The sequence below is a fragment of the Porcisia hertigi genome, chromosome 20 (genome assembly GCF_017918235.1).
Source record: "Porcisia hertigi strain C119 chromosome 20, whole genome shotgun sequence".
Classification (NCBI taxonomy): Eukaryota; Euglenozoa; class Kinetoplastea; order Trypanosomatida; family Trypanosomatidae; genus Porcisia; species Porcisia hertigi.
In genome coordinates this window covers 674,214-699,696 of record NC_090579.1, presented here as the reverse complement: position 1 = coordinate 699,696, position 25,483 = coordinate 674,214, and the positions used below count along the sequence as shown (strand labels likewise).

The window sequence follows — 25,483 nt, the reverse complement described above, 5'->3', positions numbered from 1 at the left end:
CCGCATGGGCATAACTGGAGTGTGCCACTCGATGATGAGGTGTAGCTCATGGGTGACATCCATCTCCGCCGGGACGGTTGTTTCACCGGGGCAGAAAAGACTTATCAGGCCACTCTGGGATCCGGACTTGATGCCACCAGGACAACCAGCTATTGCTAATGTGTCCTCTACATCGTCCGACCAGCCCCACCCCTATGGTTGTCCTCGCCTCAGTACTACCATGAGCCCCTCTTGGAAGCATGGGTGCAGTCCTGTAACGCCCTCTCGCCGTGCGACCCTTTGTGAAGAATACATGTGCAGGCTGTTCGGACGCAGGCACGCACACACACACACGCACACACGTCGAAAACTGCCCTCACCTACAGTAGGGAGAAGGCCGCCAGAAAACCTCCCTGCGTAGCTCCCACATAGGTACCCGCTCGTACTCCTGGTACCTGCAGCGACCGGTGCTTGGCAGCTGATAGTGACAACACGGATTTTCAAAGGTGTGCTGCCCATCCGCTCCGCCAGCGCTGCAGTAGCTATTCTCCCGCCCTCCCCCCCCCTCACCCCTTCACGCGACAGGGGCGGGCGGATTGAGGCACCGGCGCCGGGAACGTGGCGAAAACACCCCGAGTTCAGCTGTAGAGCCCTGCAGACTGTATTGCCGGGGTGTCTCCTCGCCATCTTGTGGTGTACAGAGACTCGAGGCGACGTGAGGAAAGGCATGGGATACTGGAGGACTGTAGGACCCCCGGGTCTCGACCCGACGCTAGGCAACTTTCTCTTGGAGCACGCCCGATATGCAACGTAGTCCACCCTCCGTTACCCCAAGAAGAGACGTCCTCTCCCCCAGGCCCCCCCCCCCACCCCCCACCAGTCACCGCCACCAGGCAGGATACTGACCGCGGACCCGCGTGGATCACAGCATTCAGTTTACCCAACCAACCCCGCCTGGCGCCGATCCTGCGACGTGTGTTTGGCAGAGATGGACGGGGAGGGACGTGCATAACCCGTTGGACGCATCACCCGATCTGGCGGTGGTGGTGGTGGGGGGGGCGGCGTCTCTCTCTCTATAGATGTTGTGAATTAGTCGTTGTGCAGCAGAAGACAGCTGGAGCTGCGGGTGTACCTCCACGTGTATATATTTATATATATAATCTCCATCTATCCATGTTCATTAATGTGGAAGGAGGGCGAGAGAGACATTTACACGTATTTGTTTTTTTGTTGTTGAAGGGGGGATGAGTGAAGACGATAAGAATCGCCCCCCTGTTGTGCGGAAGAACAGAGCTGCTTGTACTCCTCAGATTTGTTTATCCGATAACGTGTCCTCACTTCATCTCCACGTGTGTGTGTGTGTGTGTGTGTGTGTGTTCTCAGCTGCGAGCAGTGGTGCTTGCCTTTCGTCCGTGGGAGCTGTACCAAAACTGCGTCTTCGCTCCGGACATAGTGTTGTAGCTCACAGCCGCTCACCTGATGTGGGGCCCTCGGCATTTGTCACGTTTTGTGCATTTACAGGTGAGCACCAGCTCTTCTGTAACTGCCCTGGACGAGCCTCTATCTCCCACGTACGTCGTGGCGCGCACGCACGCACGCACACACACGCATACACTCTCTCGAAGACACTTTTCTCCACACCCCATCTCACCCCCTTCCTTCCCACTTTTGCCTTCTTGATCTCTCTCTCTCTCACGCACGCCCATCTACACAGGTAGAGGCCGCAACGCACAGGCGAATACATGCATGACAGGCTTCACCGATGCGCTGGTGCTTGAGGCACCCGTTTTTTGGTGGCCAGAAGTAGGCAACCTCCCTCAGTACCCGCTTGATGACCAGCAATCGTTCATTGCCTCCATCGTGGCGGCAGCGATGCCCTGGCCGCAGTCCCTGGTCACAGGAAAGGATGCCTTGACCCGTACAGTGGGCCTCTCGCGTCTCGGCCACAGCGTCATGATGACAGCTGAATGGAAGTGCCCCGAGGACATCGGCGCGGAGCCATCCCCGCTCGTGAAGGTCTGGAATCCCCTGCAAGGGTACGCTGTGTACCTGCCAGTGAGCACGGAGGTTGGGTTGGGGTCTCTGGCCAATGTGCGCTGCGGTGACGAGAAAAGGAGCGGCACCGCGTCCTTGACGGCACTGGATCTGCGCCAGCTAACACGCGATGAGCGAATTCGCCTGACGCACCGCTCGCTTCGTGATATGCTGAGTCGGTGCTGCTGCCCACGGACGGCTCTCGTGACCCGCATGCGGCAATGTGCCCAACAGCGAGAAGAATTCGCGCTGCTTCACCGCGCTGTCACACTGGCCCACACCGCAGCGCTCAAATATTTGGACCGCACAGCGCAAGTCATGGACAGTGTCTTCGCCAGCAGCTGCGATAAGACTGGGAAAGCTGGTCTCACCTCCTCCCTTTCCTGGTCGTCCTCGTCGCTCCTGTTTGCCGGTGACACGCCAAGTCAACAGCACCTGCTGCGTCTCCTCCAGGCGACCACGCCCTCGGTTGTTCAGGTAGCGAGCACGACGGTGTTTGCTCTGGAGGTCCGTCGACTCAACTTGGCGGAGGTGCTGACACTTTTCGAATCAGAGGCGTTAGAGGTGGTGGAAGCGGTGTGTCAACTGCCGCCCTTGTGTGACTCTATCTCTACCTCCTCCAACAAAGCACGGCACTCGTCGTCGTGCACGGTACACGTCTCACCATGCCTGCTCATCATCATCGAGTCTCTCCACTTGCTGGAGGCCAACGCCAACGCGATGGTGACCAACGTGACGCATCAGCTGTGTGAGTCTCTCGACACACTGCGCGCCAGAGATGTGCCGGTGATCGTGTGGTCTTTCACGGAGGACGTGGGGGACGTGCCGGCAGCTCTACTCTCGCGCGTCGGGGCGCAACACGCACGATTCGCCGTAGCCACGGCTGAAGATCGCAGTGTCTACCTAACGCGCCGCTTGGCGCGCCTGCCATCGGTATCGTCGCTGTCCCAGGAGGCATGTCGCACAGCTGCCGTGGCAGTAGCCGAGAACACTGCTCACTGGACGGTAGACCAGCTGGTGCGATTGTGCGACGCGGATCTTGCGAGCATGCTGCCCTTCGCACCTGCACTCTCTCAGAAGGTGAACGATGGTGCCTCGAGTCAAGCTGAAGGCCAACATGAGCAGCAGAGGAAAGGGGTAGAGACACAAGAGGCGGAGGGCAGCGTGCCTGTGACCTCAACTACTGCGGTGGTCACACAACCTCTACCACCTCTGGTGCGTGACGTGTACAGTCGTCTTTACGGCATGGAGGAAGCCATACGCAAGGTGGAGGAGCTAATTGTGTGGCCGCTGACGCACCTTCCTCTCTTGCGTCAACTCGGGCTTCCCTGTGCGAAGGGTGTCCTCCTCTGCGGGCCCAGCGGAACCGGCAAGACGGCGCTCCTGTCTTGCCTTGGGCGTAGGCTGCAATTGCAAGACGCGCGGCACATCAACATCATGTCCGTGGACGGACTCTCCTTGATTGAAAAGGAGGTGGGCCGCTCCGAGAAAAACATCGCGCAGCTCTTCGACACCGCGCGAGCCCTTGCGCCGACCGCGCTTTTCATTGACAACCTCGACTCTCTGGCCCCCCCACGTGGGCGTACCACGAGGGAAACAAACACGACCGGCGATCGCACACTCAGCACCCTCCTCACGCAGATGGACGGTGTCGGTGGTGGGCAGGCCGACCATGTCGTCGTCGTCGTCGCCTCTTCTCCGTCCATTGACGCCCTAGACCCGGCCGTGTGCCGTCCTGGGCGGCTCGACGTCCACGTGCAGCTGACCACCCCGCCTGTGAAGGCCTCAGCTGCAGTCATGAAGCACCGGCTACGCGACTTTGTGGGCCGTATGCTTCAACGGCAGCAGTCAGATCACGCACTGACCACCAAAGAGATTGCAGGAGCTGCGACACTGGAGGTACTTACGCAAGTGGACCAGGTTGTGGATGAGTACTTTGCCAGCGTTGCGGCAGATGTGCAGAGAAGCGCAGATTGTGGCGCGGCTTTGCTACGGCAGGCATGCCTCTCCCCAGCTGAGGTGACGGCAGCAATACGTGATGTGATGCTTGCCGTCGTCGCACGACTGGAGGGATGTGATGGTCCATCAGCACATAGCGCGACCCCAACATTTGAGGCACACGCGACAGACAGAGGCAGTGACGTGGTGCGCGCCGTACGTGACGCAGTCCGCCACCTCCACAGCCTCGCTTAGTGTGGAACGATGAGAAGCACAGAAAGAAAAAAACGAGAAAGGACCGCAGAAGGGGGCAGTAGAGCTCAGTGGCAGCAGTCGATGCCTAGGAAGAGGGGTGATGCCCAGTTTATCTGCCAGCGGCACCTCGGAATGCAGCGCACACTCCCTTCCCCAACCCGCACGCCGCGATGCCTTTGGGCACGTAAAATCGAGTAACACACACGCACAACCAAAACTACGACCTTTAGGGGTGCGAGGTAGACTCTCCGTGTCCTTGCATGCCAACCCGCCGATGCACTTATAGCCCTCCACCCCCCCCCCTCACTTCTACCGTCGCTGATGGTGTGTCTCTGTGCCATGCCTCTTCATCGTCTGCCCCTCCTCCTCCTCCTCCCCTCGCTTTTTCCTCTCCGACTCTCTTCCTCACCCCCCCCCTCGTCGTGTTGCAGTGGTTCCTGCGCCTTCCACTATTTTGCATTGAGGGCCTTTGCGCGCGGGCTCCCTCGTGCAGTGGGCCTCACATAACCGAGTTGCTGACTTTTAGTGTGACTCTCTTGCAGCCCCGCTTGCCCGGGTCGGAACAGCCGTGGCCATGAACACATCATTACCGAAGCTGCCGGAACCCTTCCTTGCCCCGCTACAAGCGCGAGCCACGGACTCGTTCCCCGGCACCATGTCTGCTCCTTCACCACCACCTCAGCGGATGGTGGGTGGCGGCACCCTACACGAGCGGCTTCTCGCACGATATCAAAACGCTATTGAAGCTTTCCGTGGCAGCGCACGCTCGTTTAACGACGACGTCGATGCAGCACAACAGCAGCGTATCGTGCGCCTTCAGGCGGAACTGTCTAGGCGCCACACTGCAACCGCGTCCATGATAGCCGAGGCGCAGCAACGCCTCTCTCAGCGGCAGTCCGAGGCTCAGGGGCATAGCGAAGCGCTCCAAGGTGCCAGCCCGGATATCGTGCTCGCAGTGCGTACTGATGAGTACCACTGCTCGACCGCTGACGATCAAGGCCGGGCACGGGCTGTGACGCTCATGAAAGAAGATCGGCTGCGCCTCGTACGACATCTCGTGGAAATGCGAGACCATTACCGCAGCCGAATGGAAGTGATCGACGCATGCTTTGGGGACATCGCCAGCGCGGAGGAAGCACGCCGTGCACACATCCAGGCAGCGGTACAAGAGCTGATGGCCAGCCTCTCACGCATCGCCGTAACCAGCACCACCGAGTCACAGGTATTGGCGCAGCGAATCCTTCACCACACAAATGAACAGCTTGGCAAGAACTACTTGGCGATGCAAACAATGAAGACGCAACTCCAGCAGCGGGAGCTGTACAAGCACCAGGACTACCAGCACGCACTCGTCGGCGTCTACCGGGAAACACAAGTATGCATGGCCCAACAGCACATGTTGTGGTGCATCATAGTTCTGCGCTCGGCAGTTTTTCATCGCCCGGAAGGTAGACTGCAGTCCGTGCGGGCCGCAGGGCAGCTAATAGGGACAATGCGAAATGAAGCTGAGGCACTTGCCCGCGGGCTGACGGAAGTTGTGAGCTCCCTCGAGGTTGCTCAGCCGTCCGCGTCCACCGCAGAGTTACAGGCCTGCGGCGGCAGTGGCACCAACGGGTGGCTGCGATGTTTTCAGCCAGATGTGCATAAACCCCAGATCTTCGTTGACAAAGACCCGCGGGCGGTACTGGAGGAGTGGCAGATGCACGTAAGTATTCTCCTGCGGCACTGCCGTGCACGCTGCAGCGAACTGGTGGCGCACGTGAAGACCGACGAGGCCACGCGCGCGGTTCTGGCGGCCGAGCTCGTGGAGCACACCTTAGAGGACGTTGATGAGATCGCGCATCCGCTAAGCGAAGAGCTCGTGCTACTGCAGCACGCGTCTCTCATGTACAGCGGCGCTGAAGGAAATCTGGAGGTGCTGTCACTCGACGAGTCTGCTGGCATGGTCGACGATGCACTCCTGCCCCTAGCCCATGCCCATTACGGCGTGCTCGCGGTGAAAGAATCCATGACCCAGTGCGCTGAGTGGGCGCAGTGTGTGCCCAACCTCGAGAAGGAGGGGAAGTGGTTCGTGCGTTTTGTGTCGCACGGATTTCAGTGTGGCTACTCCCAATTCTGCACCGACGCTGCCGCGTCTACTGGCAGCATGCTGGTGAGCCTTGAGGGAGCCACCGATCTCCTCCTTGCCTCCACAGGTGATTTGCTGGGCCTTCTGCGTGGGCTCTACGCGCAGTGGCGGGAAAAAGAATTAGACTACCGCGACGAGGTGGCCCAGCTGGAGCAGCAGCTGAACGCATTGGAGGAGGCGCTGCGACAAGAGGAGACACCGGCGGCCACGGAGGCACGGTACACGGAGGGGCTGATATGCCTGCAGTCGATCGCCGACGCTCACGCACGCTACTACGACTCCGTTTGCGGCCGTGTGGCGAACGCGACCGCGGATGTGCTGCGCGCTGGTCAGGCGTGTGTGAGAGAGCTGAGTAAGCAAGTTGGGCTGTCTTGGGTCCGGATGAGTCCCCCAGACGAAGTAGAGACACCAACCGCAACGCCAGAGGAGACCATCTCCAAGAGCTCCAGCAGCCATCCTCCAGCAGCTCTTGGAGGCAGCACTTCCATCAATGGGGCTTCGCCTACCTCATGGCGCGAGAGTGTGGCAGGCACATCGGCCAACGCTGAACCCCACTGGCGCAGCTCGCGCGGGTTCGAATTTATCATCGACTCAGTCGCCTTTCGCTTCACTTGTGTGACGGCGCGTAGTGGCGGAGCCGGCGGTGCTGATGCTCTAGTCAAGGCGGATGCAAAACTGCAAAACTTCGATGGCGATGACACGTTGGCGGCCGTTGCGTTAACTGGGGCGGCTCCGGACGCGGCGTACCAGCAGTTCTATTTTGACCTGCTCCCCGACCTGCGATCGGCGCAGGAAGGAGTGGCGTTGTTTCTTCCTCAGTCCCGGGTTTCAGACTGGAAGGAACACCTGCGGAGTGTGCTCATGGAGTGGGGCCTCAGCCTTCAGCAGCACGCGTGGGAGAACTGGCGGCTGTACACGACGGCCTTGCAGAGAGAGGTGCAGCACCGCGTGACAGAGGCGCTGCGCTACCATCGTCGGCGTCCGGCTACGCTGCAAGCGACGGTCTACGAAGCCCGTCTGCGCGAGTTGGCGCACGCGGAGAACCGGGCTGACAAGATGCTCTCGCGGATTGTGGAACGAGTCTCGCGTCTGCAGACACTCAAGCAAGATTTCCTTACTCAACCGCTGCACAGTGCCTCAGATGAGTTACTCACCAGCGAGCGTGCCACCCTCCTCGTAAAAGTGCGCGAGGCCGCGTCGACAAACGCCGTAAAGGCACTGATGTGGCGGCACGACTCTATCTGCACAGAATATTGCACAGCGCTGACTGACCGCTGCTCTGAGATGACTCACAGTCTCGAAATGGCCCGGTCAGCCATCGAAGAGGACTGTGAGCAGATTTTGCACGATCGAGCGGTGGAGCTGAGAAGCGGTGATGCATCAGCGCGACTTCCTAGGGACGACCCGGTGCAAATGCGCGTCGACCACCTCCGCACAGAGTTGGAGGAAACACTCGCGCACTCGCTCAAAGCCATCGGAGATCGGCAGCAGGCGCGCGCCGATGAGATTGAGAACTGGAAAGTAGAATGGAATCGCATTCTGGAGCACAGCAACGCGGAGCTAAACGTCTTCCAGTTTGTGCAGGAGGGACTGACACGATTGAAGGCACAGGTGCAGACGTTGCTCACAACAGCGGCGATGGAAGAGGCAGCGCTGGGGGCGAAGGTGGAGGCCTTGGTGAAAGAGGTGGATGCAACGCCTGCCACGTCTGTGATCGACTTGGTGGTCGCCATCGATGCGCTCTTCAAGACAGACCTGTCTGCCGACTCCCTGTCTAGTGCTGGTGTGGACAACAAGTCGCTGACAACAGAGGATCTGAAGGGCATGGTGGAACGCAACCTCGAGGTGATCAAGGCGATGCGACGGGAGCGTGTGCGGGCGACGTCGGCCTGCGCTGTGCTGGGCCTTCTAGACGAGCTCCGTGAAGTCCTGTATATGCGTGGCTGCCGATTGGGTGTAGTGGCCCACCCCATCGAGATGTGGCGGGTGCCGCCGACGCACTACGTCCTGCCCTTGGCGCTGGGGGAGGACGAGACCGAGACGGTGCAAAGCCGCTCTGTCAACCGCGGCGGCTCTGCAAGAGCGGGGCGCCGCGGCAAGGATGTCCAGAGCATTGCCGTTTCCACTACCACCGCCGCCGGGCACACGGTCATGCCCCTCTCCGCGCCAGCGACATACGCTGAGCAGGTCTCGCAGTGGACAGTGCAGGTTCTGACGGATGCAGGAGCTGCAGCACAGCGCCACATGAACGCCTTCCCGGGAAACATGTATCGCCGACTGCCTGGCATGACGGACGGCACTGTAGAAGAGCTCAACGCCGCTGTTGAAGCGCTATGCCTCGGACAGCAGGAGCGCGTCAAGTCATATATGTCGAAGGGAAGCCAGACCTTTCGACTACGCGTGCAGGAGTTGTGGAACGCACTCCAGAAGACGCCATCACTTCTCGTGAACACCTTGCGGGCAGAGGCTACGAGTGCGATCGTGGAGCGCGTCGGGGCTGTTATGCAGCCATGGCTGTGCTTTCAGGCTCAGAGCAGCGAGCAGTGGCATGCTCACAAGTGTGAGGTGAAGCTATCCTTAGCACACCAGCCCAACACCACGACCCTGACGTCGCTGACGAATGCAGAGGCGACGCGTAGCTCCTCGACAGAGTCTGCCCTGCAGCAGGCGTGGGCGCGGTGCTTGCTGGAGTTGGAAGACGAAGTTGGGCTGCATGTGGCTCGGTGCTGGACGACTCTGCACTCCTATGCGCACCTTCTCAAGGGACTTCTCACCCCGCAGCACCTCGTCGCCACCGCAGAGATTCTGGAAGGTGGCCATCACCGCGGACTACGGCACCTCCTGGAGCTGCGCGCGCAGCACGAACGGGCAGCTGCTGCGATTGAAGGCACCGCGGGTGCGAAGAAGGACCCACGGCAACAGGAGACAACAACATCGCACCGCACCGATGTCTCTGGTGCGAACGCATCTGCGCCTACTAGGCGGCACGCGAACGCAGCCTCAGCGGCGGCTGCGTCAGCAGCAACAGGCACTGTTGATAATGCGGGACTCGTGCCGCTCTCGCAGTGGGGCGATGTAGAGCTGCCAGGACTGCCGCTGAACACATGTGTCCCCCTCTCGCAGTACAACACGCAGCATCCGAAAACTGCAGTAACGCCACCGATGTCGGCAGCGGCGTACGTACCAACTGCCGTCCGCATCGTGAATGATGGGAAAGGGCCGCAGAGCCCTGGGAGTCGTCACACCTCTGGGACGACCTCGTTGGTACCCTCAAGCTCAAGTGGCCGAAAAGGACAGGCATCCATGGCGCTAGATGCGAAGGCTGCTGTTGTGGCGGAGGTTTCTGTTCCGCTCCTCGTGCCGCGTGCACCACTCGTGCTGGAGTGCGTGCAGCTCCTCCGCGCCGCGGTGCAGTCGGTGAGTGAGCAGAGCAACGATGCCGCTGGTGTTCTCAGCAGTGCATTCGGGTTCTACGAGCTGCAGGAGGAGCAGCGCCGGCAAACGTGGTCACTCACTTTGAGGGACCTGGCTACAATATAGGAGGGCGAAAAGCACAGGTAGTGACGAAGGTTGCAGCCAATGGAAAAAAAAACAACATTGTATGCCACTAGCCGCTACACACCTCGATCCTCCCTCCCCCCCCCCCCCTTTTTTGATAACAGTGCTCCCTCAACGTATTCGCTTGGCACATACTAGATGTACAGATGCGCTGACTGCGATCACTGCACACACACATGCACATGCCCACATATGCACAGAGAAGCTGAGAGAGTGTAGATGTCATCACGTGCGTGTGTGTGTGTGTGTGTGTGTTCACCGCAGATTTTCGTTTGTTTGTCTCCCCCCCGCTCTTGTTGTTTGGTCTCAATGTTATCTATGTAATCCCCTCGATATCCACAGCGGCTTTACCAACGACGATACTGGAGAGGTAAAGGGGAGGGTAGTGGTAGCGGTGGTGGTAGTCCATGATGATCATCATCTCGATGATGCGTACAACAGGTGAGCACACACTCTTCTGCACAGATGTCTGCCTGCATGTGTATGTAAACCACGCATCCAAATATATATGTAGACATTTGTGTGTGTGCCCGTGGGTGAACGATGCGGTTTCCCTCTTTTGCGGTAAAACGGCTGATGGAGGTAACTGGCACCCAACCCCCTCATCTGCTTGAAGAAGTTGACTTGGTGAGGACTCTGCTGGATGAGCCCCAGTCGCAAACGCACTGCTCTCCCCGTTGCATCTCCACCTCCTCCCGCAGAAACCCATCCAAACTTCGCCCCCTTAATTGTGCGGTCCCGTGATCGGCGTTCGCCCGTCGCACCGATCATCCACTGTGTAGTTCAGCGCGCTCGTTCACTGCGCACATAACCAACACCAGCACCTCTACAGCGTACACACTAGAAATACAGGGAGACGCAGACGTGTGGAACTAAAAAGAGGCGCGGTGTTCTCGCCGCTCGTGCCCCCTACCTCCTTTTTTTGGTCCACCATCACCACCCACTCTCTCGCTTGTTCCTCTTTTCGCTACCTCGGCATTTGTGACCTCTGTCGCACCAAACTGTGTCAGTGACCTCCAACAGAAGTCACCCGAGTCAAACGCACGACAAGTCATATTTTTCTGATGCGCACATCACAGAAAAAAAAACACGCGTTACAACCATCGCTGTTAAAAAGAAAAAACAAATAACGCTCTCCACTGGGCTGTTCCCCCTGTTGTCGTTGTTTTTCGAGTAGGTGCATACAGACGAGCTCATGGCAGAAGAGAAGCAGCATGACCTGCCAACGCTGGTCACCTCCCTGCAGGCCTCCACGCTGGAGTGGAGCGTGCCGTTGCAGCGGCTGACGAACTCGAGTATGAAAGGCGTTGGCGTCAGCAGTAGTGGTGGTGGCGGTATTACCTGCACCAAAACGGGCAGTCGGTATCTTCGCTACATGCAGGTGCTGCAAAGCATCGAGGAGCTTTTTGCTGACATTCGTGTGCGCCCCAGCACTGCACTGGTGGCGTGGTGCTCCTCACTCCAGCACAGCGACATCGCGTCCCATTTCATTGCGCTCCTCGTCGACCACATCTTGCAGGGCATCCTCCCGTACGTGGCGCTGCAGCGATGTCTTCGTCTAGCGGACATCTTTCTCGGCTGGGTCACTCGGCCTAACGCCGGTAGCGTGGAGGTGGGCATCGGCGACGGCGACGACTACAGCTGCCCCGTACTGGTGCCGAGCCATGCGGTGGTGAAGTGGATTGAACAGACATGGGCAACAGTGACATCCTTGTCTCGCGACAACGCCGGCTCCTCTTCCCCCACCGCCACCGCAAGCCTCTGTGGCGCATTACAACTCCTCATAATTCTCTTGCGCTGGAACGTGGCGGGATCGCCACTGCCGCCGTTCCGCCGTGCACAGCTGCCGCACCCGGTGTACATGTTGGCGCTGGAGCCTCGCCTCTTGGCTCTGCGAGTGTTGCCGTCGGTCTTACGACACCAAGCCGACGCCCTGGGCATTCAAACCTGCACCCCCGAGATAATCGAGTACTTGAAAAAAGCGTGCATCAAGGCAACCGACCTGGGCGTGCGGATCGCTGCTGGATCGTCACTCCGCGGCTTGCTGGAGGCGGGCTTGCGCGTGTCCACGCCGACTGTGGCGTACGCACTCATGGACATGTTACTCGACCTCTGTGACAAGGCATCCCTCCACAACATCGCGGACGAAGAACTGCACGACGTTGGGGTGGCCATGGGCTACCTCTTTGCCTTCTATCAATGCGACTTCACGATGGACGTCTTGGCGAACGTGCTGCAGGCTTCGACTGCATCCATGTCAAAGTCTGTGGGAGGAGAACGTGTTGGGCACCGCAGCGCTTGTGGTAGCAGCGGCGGCCGCGTGCGATGGCATTTCTTTGGTGGATCAGACGCTGTTGAGGGGAGTCGCGTTGTCCAGCGCAGTTTTAACAAGCGCATGACTCGCACTGCCCAGCGGGCCCTGGCCAAGGCGCTGGCCACGTTATGCAGCTGCTGTACCAGCCCTGCAACTACTGCAGATGCCATTCAATGCTGCTTCGTGTTGCTTGTTCCATTAGCCGAGGATGCGCGGGCGTACATGCCACGGCTTCTAGTGGATGCCATTATAACGTGGGCCAGACAGCTCCCCTCCAACGGACATCGTTTGGTGCTGGCAGATGCTCTTCGCGGGTACATTCAACGCTTTGACGAAGACAAGACAGTGGTGCGCACCGCTATGGTGGCGCTGAAGGGCGTCATGCAAACCCTCACGTCTTCGCTAGAAATTGGGTTCAACATCGCCGAGGACGTGCTGGCGGCGGTGCAGGCGATACCAAGTCTTTTTCAGACTGGTGTAGAGGTGCTGGCGGCGGTGGCACGCACAAATGTGCTGTACGCACGCCATCTGCAGCATAAGTGCGTCCGGGTCGATTGGGCAAACAAGGCGAATACATTTTTTTTCCAACTGCACATGCGAGCCTTGCTGGATGCCGCCTCCTCGCCTCGAGTTGAGCAGGGCCTGCAGGCAGACGCGCTCGGTGAGGAGGACCGCGTTTCCCTGATACACCTCTGCATTCAACTTCTGCTGTACCTTCGCCACGAAGCGCCTCCGTGCATCGTCCAGGACGGTCACTACAGGCAAGCCGAATTGGTCTTCCGTCTTACCCGGCTCCTCTACGACCTCCTGCATGAAAGCTCGGCAGAGGTGTTGGCGGCGATTCGTGACGAGGTGCAGCCCTACACCCTGGGGCTCATGAACCTCCTCGTCAGCAGTCCTGCGACATCCATCGCCTTCGACAAAGCTGTCGCGGCGGCGTGTGTGATGCTACAGCGAGCGCCAGCTCTCAGTGACATGGAACGGATGCTGGCGGTGGGCTTTCTGGAAGCGCGTCTCACCTCGCAGTGTAACAGCGCTACGCAAGACTCCAATTTGTTTGCCTCGGCGGCGGCGACGGCGTACTTTGCAGTCAGCCGTAGCTCGCTCTTCGAGCTCATCTATAGCAGACCGTGGCTCACGTGCTCCGATGACAGCACACTCCGCTGGCTCGCGGCGCAGGCGCTGAAGGACGTCGCCACTGCCTGCGCGCTGGGTGTTCCGGTCTTCAGCTTTGCTGACGCCTGCGGCGCGACGGTCGCTGCGGCTGCACAGTCGTTGGGGTTGCTGCACGCAGATTTCTTGCCTTGCACAGCGTCTGAGCAATCCTCTGGCGTGAACCCCGGAGCTCTAGAGATTCCGCTCCGCACAGTGGAGGAGTGCGGCGGCAAGGCCGTGCGACTGCGGCGATGGATGCTGCACCACTTCGCGCAGCGAACGGGCGCCACTGGTGTCTGCGTTGAACTCCTCAGCTCCCTGCGCACTGACCTATATGAGGTTTACGCCACTCCAGACGACGGCGCCGTCGCAGAGAGCGCGGAGGGGAGGGCGCGGAGGCTCCATCAGCGGAATGTGGCCATGTGGAACTGCTTGTGCTCGGTGGAGCAGCTTCTGCAGGAGGCATCGCTCCGCACGGCGGAGGCAGTGTGGCAGAATGGTGACTGGCTCGCTGAGGTGGCGTGGTGGCAGTCGACGGTTGCCCAGCTGGTACCTGTGGACTCCCGCGCCAGTGTGGAGGTGCGCCTACTGGCTGCCAAAGTGCTGGGGCGCTGCTTGGTCTCCAGGGATCAGGTGGAGCGATACACCAGTCAAACGGTCAGCGCTGCGGCGCAGGCGTTGGCAAATAAAACGACTCAGTTCGACGTCACGGGTGCGCTTATGGCGCTCATTGAAACACACAGCTGTTACAGGGGCTCCTCATCAGCCGCGATTTCGGTGGAGAACGCAGACAGCAACAGCAGTCCGACGCTTCCCCTCGTCACCTCGCTGCTAGCAGAGGCATGGAAGCAACTCGTCAACTCTGGCTTGACAGCGACCACCACCATCACCGCTTCTGTCTCCGCGCCGCTTCTCATTATTGTCTCCTTGCGCCTTGCTGAGACGTACCCAGCAGAAGTGGAGGCGGCGTTGCTCGACAACATTGTGGCGGTGCTGCTCGTCCCCATGACAGCCGCCAGCCGCCTGTGGTGGTCACCAGAGTCTGTTCTCGGGGTGTTCACGGCTCTGCAGCACCTGTGGGCAGTGTTCCCCGGCAGCAGCAGCAGCAGCGGTATGTCTGCCGTGCAGCACGGCACCGCGCTCGCACTCTTGCAACAGAGCCACGCCACCGCCTTAGAGGGTCCCCTCATCTCTGCGTCTAGTGTGGTTGCAGCGGCACTTGATGCCCTGCACATATACACGTTGAAACAGCAACATGGAAGGGGACAGGCGGCGTTGATGGGCATCCAGGAGCGATTCGGCTCGTGGCATGCGTTGCTGTGTCAGTCTCTCGACCACATTACCTCAATGCCTCAAGAGGAAGCGAACGGGGCGTCTCCGGCTACGGTTGCGGTGTGGAGGCAGAGCGCAGCCTTCCGCCGGCGTGTTGTGCGGGACGACGATATATCACGGCGTCTCGCTATTCTCTGGAGATTGGCGATGGAGGGGACCACAGCTGCGTTGCCATCCACGGCGCTTGGCAACGTGCGACTGCTGAGGCTTGTTGACGTTTCTGCGCAGGTGGACGCGGCCACTGCAGCAACGACACGGAAGGAATGGGTATCGGTGGCAGAGTCCCTGTATGCGTCTCTATTGTCGCAACGTGGACAGTCGACACCCCTTGAGAACGAAGGAACCACCTTGTCCCTAAAGATGTACCTTGACGGCATTCGCACAGTGTTGCAGGCGCGCCCGCCAAATGTGCAGTTGGGCATCGTGAAGCGGGACACGGTCATGTTCGTGGCTGTGGAAGAGGCGGACGCAGCCGGCACTGTGCGCGGTTGCGGCGGCGGTGACGACAGTGATAACACCAAAGATTATGCAGAGGAATACAGCAAGGAGGGTGCGGACGGCATCTTGAGTGAAACGGGTGGGGGTGGCAACGCGGGCGGGGAGCGAGGGCCGACACCCGGTGACTTCATTGCCGGCGGTGGTCGCACTGTGGCTGTCCCTCTCAACTTCGATGTCGCAGCCAAGGAGGCTGCCATGTGGTTGCTTTACGGACTGCTGCGCTCAATCAACGCGTCGCGCAGTAGCCCCACCACCGGCTGCGAGGTTGGTGATGGTGAGACTCGACGCGCGCTTCTGTCGGTGGTTGTAGCGGCGGCTCAGCTAGTGGAGGTGCATCCCGAAGTACAAATATCGACGATCGCCGTGCTCCGCGAGGTACTAGCGGCGTGGGGTGACGCAGCGCAGCGGCAGGGCAACTGCATTCAGGCTCCGGTGCTTCTCCAGTGGAAGACGCAGCTGGTCGTCGGCCTTACCACGGTTCTTCAACACGGTCTCTTGTCACTCGAGGGGTGCACAGAGCTTGCGGTGCAGTACAGCCGCTGCAATATAGCGGACCAAAACTCATGTCGCCGTGTGATGCGCTCGTTGCTGCTGCTGCTCCACGCCTGTCAGCGATTGCACGAGAGAGGACACGGCTTTCTTCTGGTGGGCGGCTGCGGCGCCGGGCACATTATCGTGACCCTGGCCAAGGTAGCTCAAGCGCCAGCGATGAACCCCACAGATGGCGAGGGTGGTGGTGATGCGGTTGATACAAACGAAGTGGAGAAGACACAAAGGAACATCATGCGTTCGTTGATGTTTCCACCGTGTCAAGCCGCTCTGACGCTGCAGTGTGAGCTCCTCCTGACGGCAGTGTCTCTGGCCAACGGTCACGTGCAGTGCGCCGACACAATCGGTCTTGACTGGAGAGGCACTGGCGGTGGGCAAGACAGTGACGACGACAGTGAGAGTGCCTCGGCAACGCCCCCCTTGTGCGCCTCACGTATGTTGCTGACTGCTGGCGATGTGCTCCAGGCGGTGGTGTTTCTCACGCAGGAGCCTGTGAAGGCGGCACTGGGGCCGGCATTACGGTACGCGTCGGGCTGCTTAGCTGTGCTCGTACTTTCAACGCTCGCGCTGTCTGCCACACTGCCGCCTTCACACGATGTCTGCCCACCCCCAAGCATAGCTGCGCTGATGAGCGTGGTGGTCCTCAGCACTCACTTCAGCGCCAGCCACCAACATCTTCTCGCGCAGCTGGCGCAGCAGAGACTGTGCGCACGCATCGAGAAGCACCGCACCAACGCGCCCCCACTGCACTCAGTGTGGGGCACTGTCGACACTGGACTACTACGGCTCGTGACAGTGGCACCAGTCTCGCGTGATGCAGCCGCGACGCTCCTCGATGGCATCACCCCTGTCTTATCGCACTGTGCCTCCAGTCGCCGGAAGGCAGAGGTCGCCGTCTCACTTCTCTGCGTGGGCATGGCCGCCTCTCTCGAACTGGATAAAGTCCTTCCACTTCTAACGGCACTGTCGGTGCAGTCTCTACTCAGTGAGCTGCCACATGAGGTGCTTGCTCGGCTGCACCAAGCTGTACGCTCGTACGTGCGTAAAGGGGGGCCTACACGAGCTCGCGCGTTGGCGCTGGCATCTCCAGCTGGACTCCTGCTAGCGGAGCAGGGTACACTTTCAGGCGACTCTGCTGCTGTCTGTTCCCCCTTTCTTGCAGACCATGCAGCTTGGCCAGTAGCGCTCCAGCTGCTGCAGGAAGCATGCGACCCTATTCACGCTGTCACTGCCATGTGGAGCAGCACCCCATCCGGGGAACAGCCGACACCCTCCTCTCCCGCCCTGCTCCGAGATCAAGTGCCTCGGCACAGGTTCCAGGCGGAGGTGCTACTTGCCATTCTGGCCAGCCTCGGTGCCTCCTCGGTCTCCAACGTCAACACTAACGAAGCCGCAGCGCTCGTAGTGCTACGTTGCGGTAACCTCATGAGTGAGCTACTTTTGGGCATGATGATCTCGGTTGGAAAACACGCTGCCTCGCCTAGTGCGGATGCCCTGCACACAGCCCTCGCCTACGTGGTGGCGGTGATGCGCACTCCCCTCCGTGCCGCGTACTCAGTGGCGCTGAGGCCTGTAGGTGTGTACTTGCTGCGCACGGTGGCGACGTCTGCTGGCCTGGCGCTTCGAGGAGCCATTCAACGCCTGGGGCCTACGAAGGCCATGCAGCTGCGCTCCTTCATGGAGGAATCCTGCGCCTGAAGTGTCGAGTCATACCCCCCCCCCCCCTCCCCCCCCCCCCCAACACACACACACTTGTGGCCCAAGTAGTGCCCTCGGCAAGGTGTTTCGCTGCGTCGGCGCGTCCATCTGCATGTGCGTGCGGGAAGAGGCGTGATCGACAGGGCCCTGCCGTCAATTTCAGGCAGGTGCATCTTCTTATAAGTGTGTGTGTGTGTGCGCGCTTTTCTCCCCCCTCATCAGATCACCCTATGTGCTCCGCACTATCACCACCACCACCACGGTGTGTCTGTCCCTCGCACTGATGCAAGTGCGGGGGTCCTCATCTCTTCCCGCCTTTTCTTTGCGGTGCCTCCTTGCTCTCTACCCTCACACACAAACACATCATCTTGTCTCGCCACCACCCTCTCCCTCTTCCCCCCCCTCCCCCTCCCCACACCACCGTCTTTCGTGACTGGATACACCCATCACACAGCGTAATCCCAACCCGATCATCTACACAAGACATAAACAACGACCTCCGCTGCGCAACAGTGCAGCAGCAGCAGCAGCAACGAAAGGCCTACGCACAAAAAAAAGGAGAAAGAAGCACTGCGAGAAAAAGGACGCGTCAATGATGTACGCCTTCCTCCCCTCTTCGGCTTCACGGACAGAGCCGCTTGACTGGGTGATGCTCTTCACAAAGGCACTCGCGGTGACACGGGCAAAACCATCAGAGCAGGTCCTCAATACACTCGCCATGATGCAGTCCTACGCGGCCGCATCCCCAGACCTTTTCACCAACGCCTCCCACGGCACGCGAGATGTGAAGGAGTATGTGTCGCTCCTGTGTGCCGCAGATGAAGCGATCAGCTCGTGGCCCTTGCGCCTCCGGCAGCTGCTCGACATACCGCCGGTCGCATTGGTGGTGAGCGGCGGTCTCGGTGGAAGCATCGTCACGGCTCCGGTCCACACGCCGCGTGGCGAAGCGCTGATACTTCTTTTTAATGTCTCTCTTTTTCACATAAACGCCGGTTTGCGTTACCTGGCGCGTGTGCGGGCAGATGTTTCAGCGGCAATCACCTCCAACGCCTCGCGTAGACTGGGCGGCGGCGGCACCATTGCTGCACCGAATCAAAACGCCAAGTTGGCTGCCCAGCACTGCCGCCTGGCAGTCGAGTTGTTGCACTGGACCGAGGCCCTTCATACGAACCCGAGCTCTCCCTCCGCACTGGCACTACACCACCTGCGCAGCCACATACCCCTGGATGTGACAAGGGACATGGGGATGCTGTGCTCTACAGTGGCCAAGTACATTAGCGCTCTCTCCTCTGCATCCACCAAGGACAAGCCGAACGTCTTGGCGAAGCTCGCATACGATGCGGCGCAGCTGCCACTGCCACAGTCTCTCTCTTCAAGCAGTTCTCTACAGCTCCTGCCCTCTCTCCTGCTGGCTGCATATCACTACCACAAGGCCACGTGGTACTACACACTCTGTAAGGTACCAGAGATGACTGAGGCCCTCGGTCATATACAGTACGCTGACACGCTCCTGCGCACCTGCGATGCGCAGTGGGGGATGGAAGAGGCGCACACGCAAAGGGAGCACGAGTCACGGCAATGGTGGGTGTGGCGACTGGCATCCGTCTTCACGCGCAGTAGTTGGTCGAGGACATCGGCAGAGAACGAGCCGCGCGCTGAGCCCTGTCGTGGCAACACCGGAGCAAGCAGAGCGCCGGGTGCTGTCAGCTCGAATAGGGCCGTAGATAGCGATAGTCCCGACACCGTCACGGCAACGCTCCAGCCCGCCACGGAGTACCCGCACCTTCATGAGCTCCTCCTCCACGGTGAGGGCAGATCAATGTCAAAAGCGGCCAAGCCTGCGTCAGGTAAGGACGATGACGGTGCCACAGCCGCGGTGGCGACCGAGGCGGACGTGGTGCAGGTGTACCCATACCTCCGCCTTCTCCTACAGGATGTTTGCGGTCGCCTACAACAATACCAACGAGAAAACGAGCTCGTGTACTTTGTGAAGGCGATGCCCGCAGACGAGGTGCGCCGTGACGTGCCCGACGTCTCAGTCGCCACCGGCGGTTGTCAGGGTGGTGTACCAGATGTCTTGGAGGAGAGCGCGCTCTTCGAGCCCCGCGGCAGCCTCTTCGCCTCCCTTCCTTCCACGACGGAGCTTCAGCTCGCTCTGGCACAGGAAGAGGAGTGTGGGCAAGCTCAGCAGGCACTCGCAAGCCTGCTCCAGCGTGTAGAGCGAGACCAGCGGAAGATCTCGTTATTCATCGAGCCACCGAGCGCCCTCCAACAGATCCTGGATGCGCTGGAGCCTCTCCTACCCCAGGCGACTCAGTGGGGTGCTCTGGATGCTATCATCAATGCAGCAGCCGAGGCGGTCGAAGCAGCTGCGCAGGACTTCATGAATGTCGCAGCTGACTGGCAAACGGACTACAACACCTACGTCGGCGCTCACTGCAGTGAACATCCTGTGGTCAGGGATACTCGAGCCGAGCTGGCAGTGTGGAGCGAGCGGGCGGCTGCAGCGTTGCAACGCTGGAAAGCACTTGAGCTACCCGCCGATGTTGACTCCCGCGAAGCCTTTCTCTACGCCCTCGTTCCAATCAGCCGCGAGCTGCACGCGTACCTGGCGCAGAGCGAAGATGTGTGCAGAGATGCGCGAGATGTGCTCATGAACGGTCCCGACAGCGTCACCCTTGACCAGGTCCAAGAGTGTACCGTAGCCATGGAAACTGTGGAGCAGCTGGGTGTAGAGCTTTGGGGGCGAGTGGCCACGGCGGCGCCCACTCTCACGCTGAAGTCACACACCGGTGGTGGAGTAGTTGGTGTGACGGGAGACAAAGAAGAAGTAGCACCGCAGTACGCTACGGCAGCGGTGGTGCTGGAAGAGGTTCTGCAAATACTGGAGGAGGCTCATACAGTAGTCGCCCACATGAAGAGCGCCGCCGCGAAACTGATGAATATGCGGGAAAAGCTCGTCATGAAGCCACGGGGAATACCGAGCGACGTCCATCTCCACAGCAGCTCCACCAAGCAACCTATCGAGGCGCCGGAGGGCGGGAGGATTACCGTAAGGACGACTGCTGAGGATTGTGGTGATCCCGTCAAGGTTGCAGACCCAACCAGCCGCGTCGTCAAAGCCACCACGCGGCGCAGCACGGCGACATCCTCTCGCAAGCGTACGCGCACCCCCTCAACAGAGGGGCAGCATCTATTGTCCGAACCAGTCGACCACGATGCCTCCGATCCTGTCAACCACTCGCGGCTGTCAGGTCTGGAGGAGAAGGCTGACCCGGGGGTGGAGAGCACAACCAAGGCAACGGTGAGCGGTAGTCTGCTCAGTCGACTCAAGGCGAATAAGGTACGGCACCAACAGAGTGCCAGCGACGTATCGGCGATGGATACGGTGGCTCTAACGAAGCCCTCTGCAAAGCCATCGCCGTCAAAGCGAAGAAGAAGATGAGGGAGACATGCACAATCGAACTACACCACACGGCAGAATGCCACATGTGGCTCTCCCCCTCCCCCCCTCCCTCCCCCTTTCCTTGGCAGATTTCTCTCGAGGGGGGGGGAGGGTGGGAGAGCCATTCGTGTCAATGCAAACATGCTATTACCACTACATCATGTATGTAGGTGGGAGAGACAGACAGACAGACAGACAGAGAGAGAGAGAGAGACCCACACCCAGCTTTACTGCAGACTCCCTCTAGCACACATGCACCAACCTCCGCTCGTTTGGTATGGGTAGGGCGCACGAAGCCCCCCCCCCTCCTTCCAGCCCCCACCTCACCCCCTTATCACCATGGAGCATGCGTCTGCAGATGTCCACGAATTCCGCTGTGCGTCTGCCTCTCGTGAAGCACCCGCATCTCGCGTGTTGAGATTGGTCGAACCGTCTCTTTCTTTTTTTTTTTGGCCCACTCCTCCAACTCCTACTCCTACTCCAGCTGACCTTGTCGAATGTGCCACACAGAGCGACTTTGGGTGATGTGAATTTTTTTTCCGCTCCTCTCTCAACACCACACCACCCCACATACACACACGCAAACGTATTATGTATATGTATATGTATATCCCCCCCCCCCTCTCCCTCTCTCTCTCTGTCTGTGACGAGCACTTGGACACTTGAAGTGTACGACTCGAATCCCTGCTACCAGTACGGGAGTCCCCCCTCTACTGGTTACTACAACAAATGGGCGCTGCCAACTCCTGCACGTGCGTGGAGAGCAGCTATCGATTCAAAGACTTCATCGTCTCCGTTTATCCCCACAGCGTTTACGGTAACCCTGACGAAGATGCGCTAGGCAAGCTCAAGGGCTACATCTCCAGTAACCCAGAGCGCATCCCTCGCGTCTGCCGAAAGATAGGAAAACTACTCAGCGTCCAAGTCAAGAAGAAAAAGGAGGATCAGGCCATGGTCTCGGTGCATATGCTGCGCTCCATCATCGAAGATGCCGCACGCGTGAACGACTTCGTGCCCCACAGCATGGATATATGTGCCTCACTCCTCTCCACCAATATCTCGCGCTACCATATCGGCGCCGCAGATGTGCTGAGCACCTTGTGCTATCGTCTCAGCACTCAGCCCAACACAGACTCTGCGCGACGGCTGGTGGCGGACAACAGGGACCGCCTTGTGCCGCAGCTGCTAAAGATGACGTCGGACCACATCGCGTCGCGGAGAGACGGAAAGGCTGTTCAGACGCGCTACGCCGCAATTCTGGCACTTAGCAACATCGCTAGTTGCATCCACACAGCTCTGGCCGGGAGTTCAACCGCCATCATGGAAGCCATGATTGTCAACCTCACTCTTGTATTGCAGGAACGCGCGCAGAGGCCATTGAGTGACGCTAGTCTGCGTCTCCTATCGATGCATCACTACGGCGGTTCCGATGCGACGTCGGCTGTCAGTCCTATTGTGCAGCTGCCGGTGGACATGGAGGAGCGGGATGTGATGTACGCACTGGCCTGTAGCCACGGTATTGGTACGACAGCAGCCTGCACCACCACAGCCGGCGTGGTGGAGCTGCTGAGCCGGGTCACGACGCTGCTGGAGAAGAAGAACGGCTGGGGCATCACGTACCTGCCATCGCTCGTGTTCAGTGACATCGTGGCCGCCATGCAGCGTCGCCCACAGCAACTGGGCTTCTGTGTGTACCAGTGTCTCTGTGAGGTGGGTCAGCGCACGTCCGACCCCAACGTACGTATTGGTGTTCTGCGTTCTCTGCATGCCTGCGTAGACATGCTGCCAATGACAGGCGGTCGTCCGGCCGTTGTGCTGAATCACATTATGAGCGTAATGCAGATGCCCATGACCGCCAGCACCGTCAAAGAGAGCGGCACGGAGGGCGCCCGTCTAATCAAAGACACACACGACGTAATCGTCTTGCTGACCAGTCGTCTCCTTCGCTCTTGCTACCTCCAGTCCAATGCGCCGCAGCTGCAGAACATCCTCATCTCACTCTGGCACCTGCTCGAAATGGCGCAGAGCTGCGGCAAACCGCATCCGAGGCTTGCTCTGCTACTCCTTATTGTGGCTGCGCCGTTCCTTCGCTCTGTGCCGCTGGTGGACCGCAGAGACATGCGAGTGACGGAGGGACTCGAATATTATCTCAACAATGACAACGACGACGCGCAGCGACGCATGGCCTCGCGCGTGCTGACTGGTATCCTCGCCGGCATCCCGGTACCGAAGCAAAGCGCAGTCGGGGGCGTAGTAGGGGGCACGGAGAGCGTGACAGCAGTCGCTGCTGCGCCGTCAGCAACGCCACCACACCCCATATTCACAGAGATGTTGTTCACAGCCGAAAAAGACGTGGTCTTCGCGCAGGAGTGGGTGATGAGGGTGTCCAATACAACGGAGGGGATCACACCGCTGACGGTGGTGTCAGTGGCCGACGTGCTCTGTGCTCTCATGGCAGGCTACGGTGTGAGAGGGCTGCCCTTTCACCTCAGGTTTCTATGGACGCTGCAGCAGCGCTGCATACGAGCCGCGCCAGCGAGTACAGCGACAGAAACAACGCCATCTACGCAAGCCACGCAGCAAGACAATACCGCCAGCCTGTCTAATGCAGCGGTGGCAACAACCTTGGTGTCAAAGAATTCCACGTCGCCCCTCACCCGCGCTTGGCTACACATGATCGTGGTTTCGCTGATCTGCTGTGGTCGTGTGTACGCCCTTCCAAAACTAGAAGCCTATGGACAAGAAATTCTCGAGAGAAGATCTGCGGCTGGCCATCTGGCGAGCTGTTTTGAGGCTGCCGTGCGTGTCGCCGGGCACGCCGCGGACGCGTACACGGTCAGTGGGCTGCGCTACCTCGCCTCGGAAAAGAATCGCTCGCTTGGGGCAGACTTCACGGAGGCGCCCGTGTCGAAACTGCCGTCGTTCAGTTTTGTCTCGAACATTATCGCAGACACAGATCGAGCGGACATCGCTGCCGCCTTCGGTGCCCGCGAGGGGGATGAGTTGCACACGGTCATCGACGCGGTTTGTTTCCAACCAGACCGCGAAGTCGGCGTGTGTCTGGCTAGCGCCACCGCTCCATGCAACGCACAGGCGCCCATTACCGAGGCAGCGCCGAAACAAGGACTCCCTTTTTCCTTGAATGTGCAAGATGAAGCCAAAGTGAACACACTGCGCTCTCTGCGCGTATCTGTGGCAGACAATAGTGTCCCACGTACGCAGGACAGCCGTGGCGTGGTTCTGCTCAGCGCCGCTGCGACCACCACAGCCAGTAAGGTGCAGGAGATCGCGGAGTTCTACAAGGTGAGCGCTGCGACGCCGGTATTGACACCCGAGACGATGGCCGCTCTTCCCCCGCTGCCAACGTTGTCACCGCCAAGATACGACAAGGAAACATCAGAGGGTATGGGTGAGTTCGGCGAAACAGCGTCGGGGGTACGTGGAAAGGTCAAACCACTGCCGGTGCACCAAGTGGAGTTAGCGGCAGACGGCCGCTCCCACAACGGTGCTGGTACTGTGAGCGCGGTGTGGATCAACCCCCTGAATCTGGACGTTGGCATCCAAGCGGCTCGAAAAGCCCAGACGACAACGTCGATTCGTGCTCTGCCGGCGTCTGTCTACGTATCCATGGTGTAGTGAGAGGAAGAGAGGGAAGCGAAGGGTTCGATGGCAAGCACACGGGCCTGGCCTTCTCCCCTCAAACGTCAAGACGTGAAGTGTTTGCAGCGGTGGTCGGGGAGGGGGAGGAGGAGGGAAAGGGGGGGGGGCTCGGTTGTAGTTGAGTCTGTATCCCGCTTGGGCTGTATGTCAATGAACACTCTTGCGGAATGACCGTGAAAATTTAGGTGTTCTGAGAGGCATGAGATTCATTTATTAGCGTGTTCTTCTTGGCGCATGTACCGTCTCGCCCCTCTCTCTCTCTCTACCCCCCCCCCACCTCCACCTCCCTCTTCGAGGACTAAAGTGTGCCTTACGATAGTAAGGTAGCACTGGGTTATGCGCGGGAAATCGTGGATGGGCACATAGTCTAGCAAACAAGCAGCAAGGATGGGCGCAACACACTGGTGCGTCGAATAACTATTCACTTTCCTGCTCTCTGTCGCTCTTCCGCTCATCGCTGCGGTGCTCCTCGCCCTGTTAGTGCCTTCGTGCGTGTGCGTTCTCTGACACGCCTATTCTTTTTGCATGTATTTATATGCGCCGCTGACGACGACTCCTCTTTGGTTTGCCTCCCCACGGTGTGTCCTGCCAGTCTGCGAAGAGTGCTAGACAAGAGTAGGGGAGGGGACAGCTTCCATACCGCGTCTCGCCTCGAGCCCTCCCGATCCACCACCCCCCCCCGGCGCCCACACACACACACACACACAGAAAAAAAAAAGAAAACTCGTCATCGTCACATCTTAGCCTGATCGAGTACCGCCACCGGCAACCACCTTTCCTGCCTTTCTTCTCGGCCACGTCTCTTTTGCGCACGGACCCACCGAATACACCTGAAACACCTCAGCTCATAGTGCACCGCGCGCTGCACACACACACACACACACACTATCGCGGCACCTAATCCCCCCCCCCCCCACACCCCCCCCACACACACACCGAC

At 59.5% G+C, this 25,483-nt stretch overlaps 5 protein-coding genes across 5 annotated transcripts; all 5 read left to right on the top strand.

Annotated features, from left to right (window-relative positions):
- Positions 1-1,725: 1,725 nt before the first annotated feature.
- Positions 1,726-4,206, top strand: JKF63_06021 (uncharacterized protein; the record flags this gene model as incomplete). Its single annotated transcript, XM_067901974.1, has 1 exon — positions 1,726-4,206. One exon carries the CDS (start codon positions 1,726-1,728, stop codon positions 4,204-4,206), a length of 2,481 nt encoding a protein of 826 aa, XP_067757680.1.
- Positions 4,207-4,780: 574 nt separating this feature from the next.
- JKF63_06020 (uncharacterized protein) lies at positions 4,781-9,874 on the top strand (the record flags this gene model as incomplete). Its single annotated transcript, XM_067901973.1, has 1 exon — positions 4,781-9,874. The coding sequence occupies one exon, from the start codon at positions 4,781-4,783 to the stop codon at positions 9,872-9,874; it is 5,094 nt and encodes a 1,697-aa protein (XP_067757679.1).
- Positions 9,875-11,087: 1,213 nt separating this feature from the next.
- Positions 11,088-17,438, top strand: JKF63_06019 (uncharacterized protein; the record flags this gene model as incomplete). The annotated part of the gene is made up of 1 exon (XM_067901972.1): positions 11,088-17,438. The coding sequence occupies one exon, from the start codon at positions 11,088-11,090 to the stop codon at positions 17,436-17,438; it is 6,351 nt and encodes a 2,116-aa protein (XP_067757678.1).
- A 592-nt stretch (positions 17,439-18,030) lies between these two features.
- Positions 18,031-20,883, top strand: JKF63_06018 (uncharacterized protein; the record flags this gene model as incomplete). Its single annotated transcript, XM_067901971.1, has 1 exon — positions 18,031-20,883. The coding sequence occupies one exon, from the start codon at positions 18,031-18,033 to the stop codon at positions 20,881-20,883; it is 2,853 nt and encodes a 950-aa protein (XP_067757677.1).
- A 729-nt stretch (positions 20,884-21,612) lies between these two features.
- On the top strand, positions 21,613-24,519 carry JKF63_06017 (uncharacterized protein; the record flags this gene model as incomplete). The annotated part of the gene is made up of 1 exon (XM_067901970.1): positions 21,613-24,519. The coding sequence occupies one exon, from the start codon at positions 21,613-21,615 to the stop codon at positions 24,517-24,519; it is 2,907 nt and encodes a 968-aa protein (XP_067757676.1).
- Between the last annotated feature and the right edge of the window lie 964 nt (positions 24,520-25,483).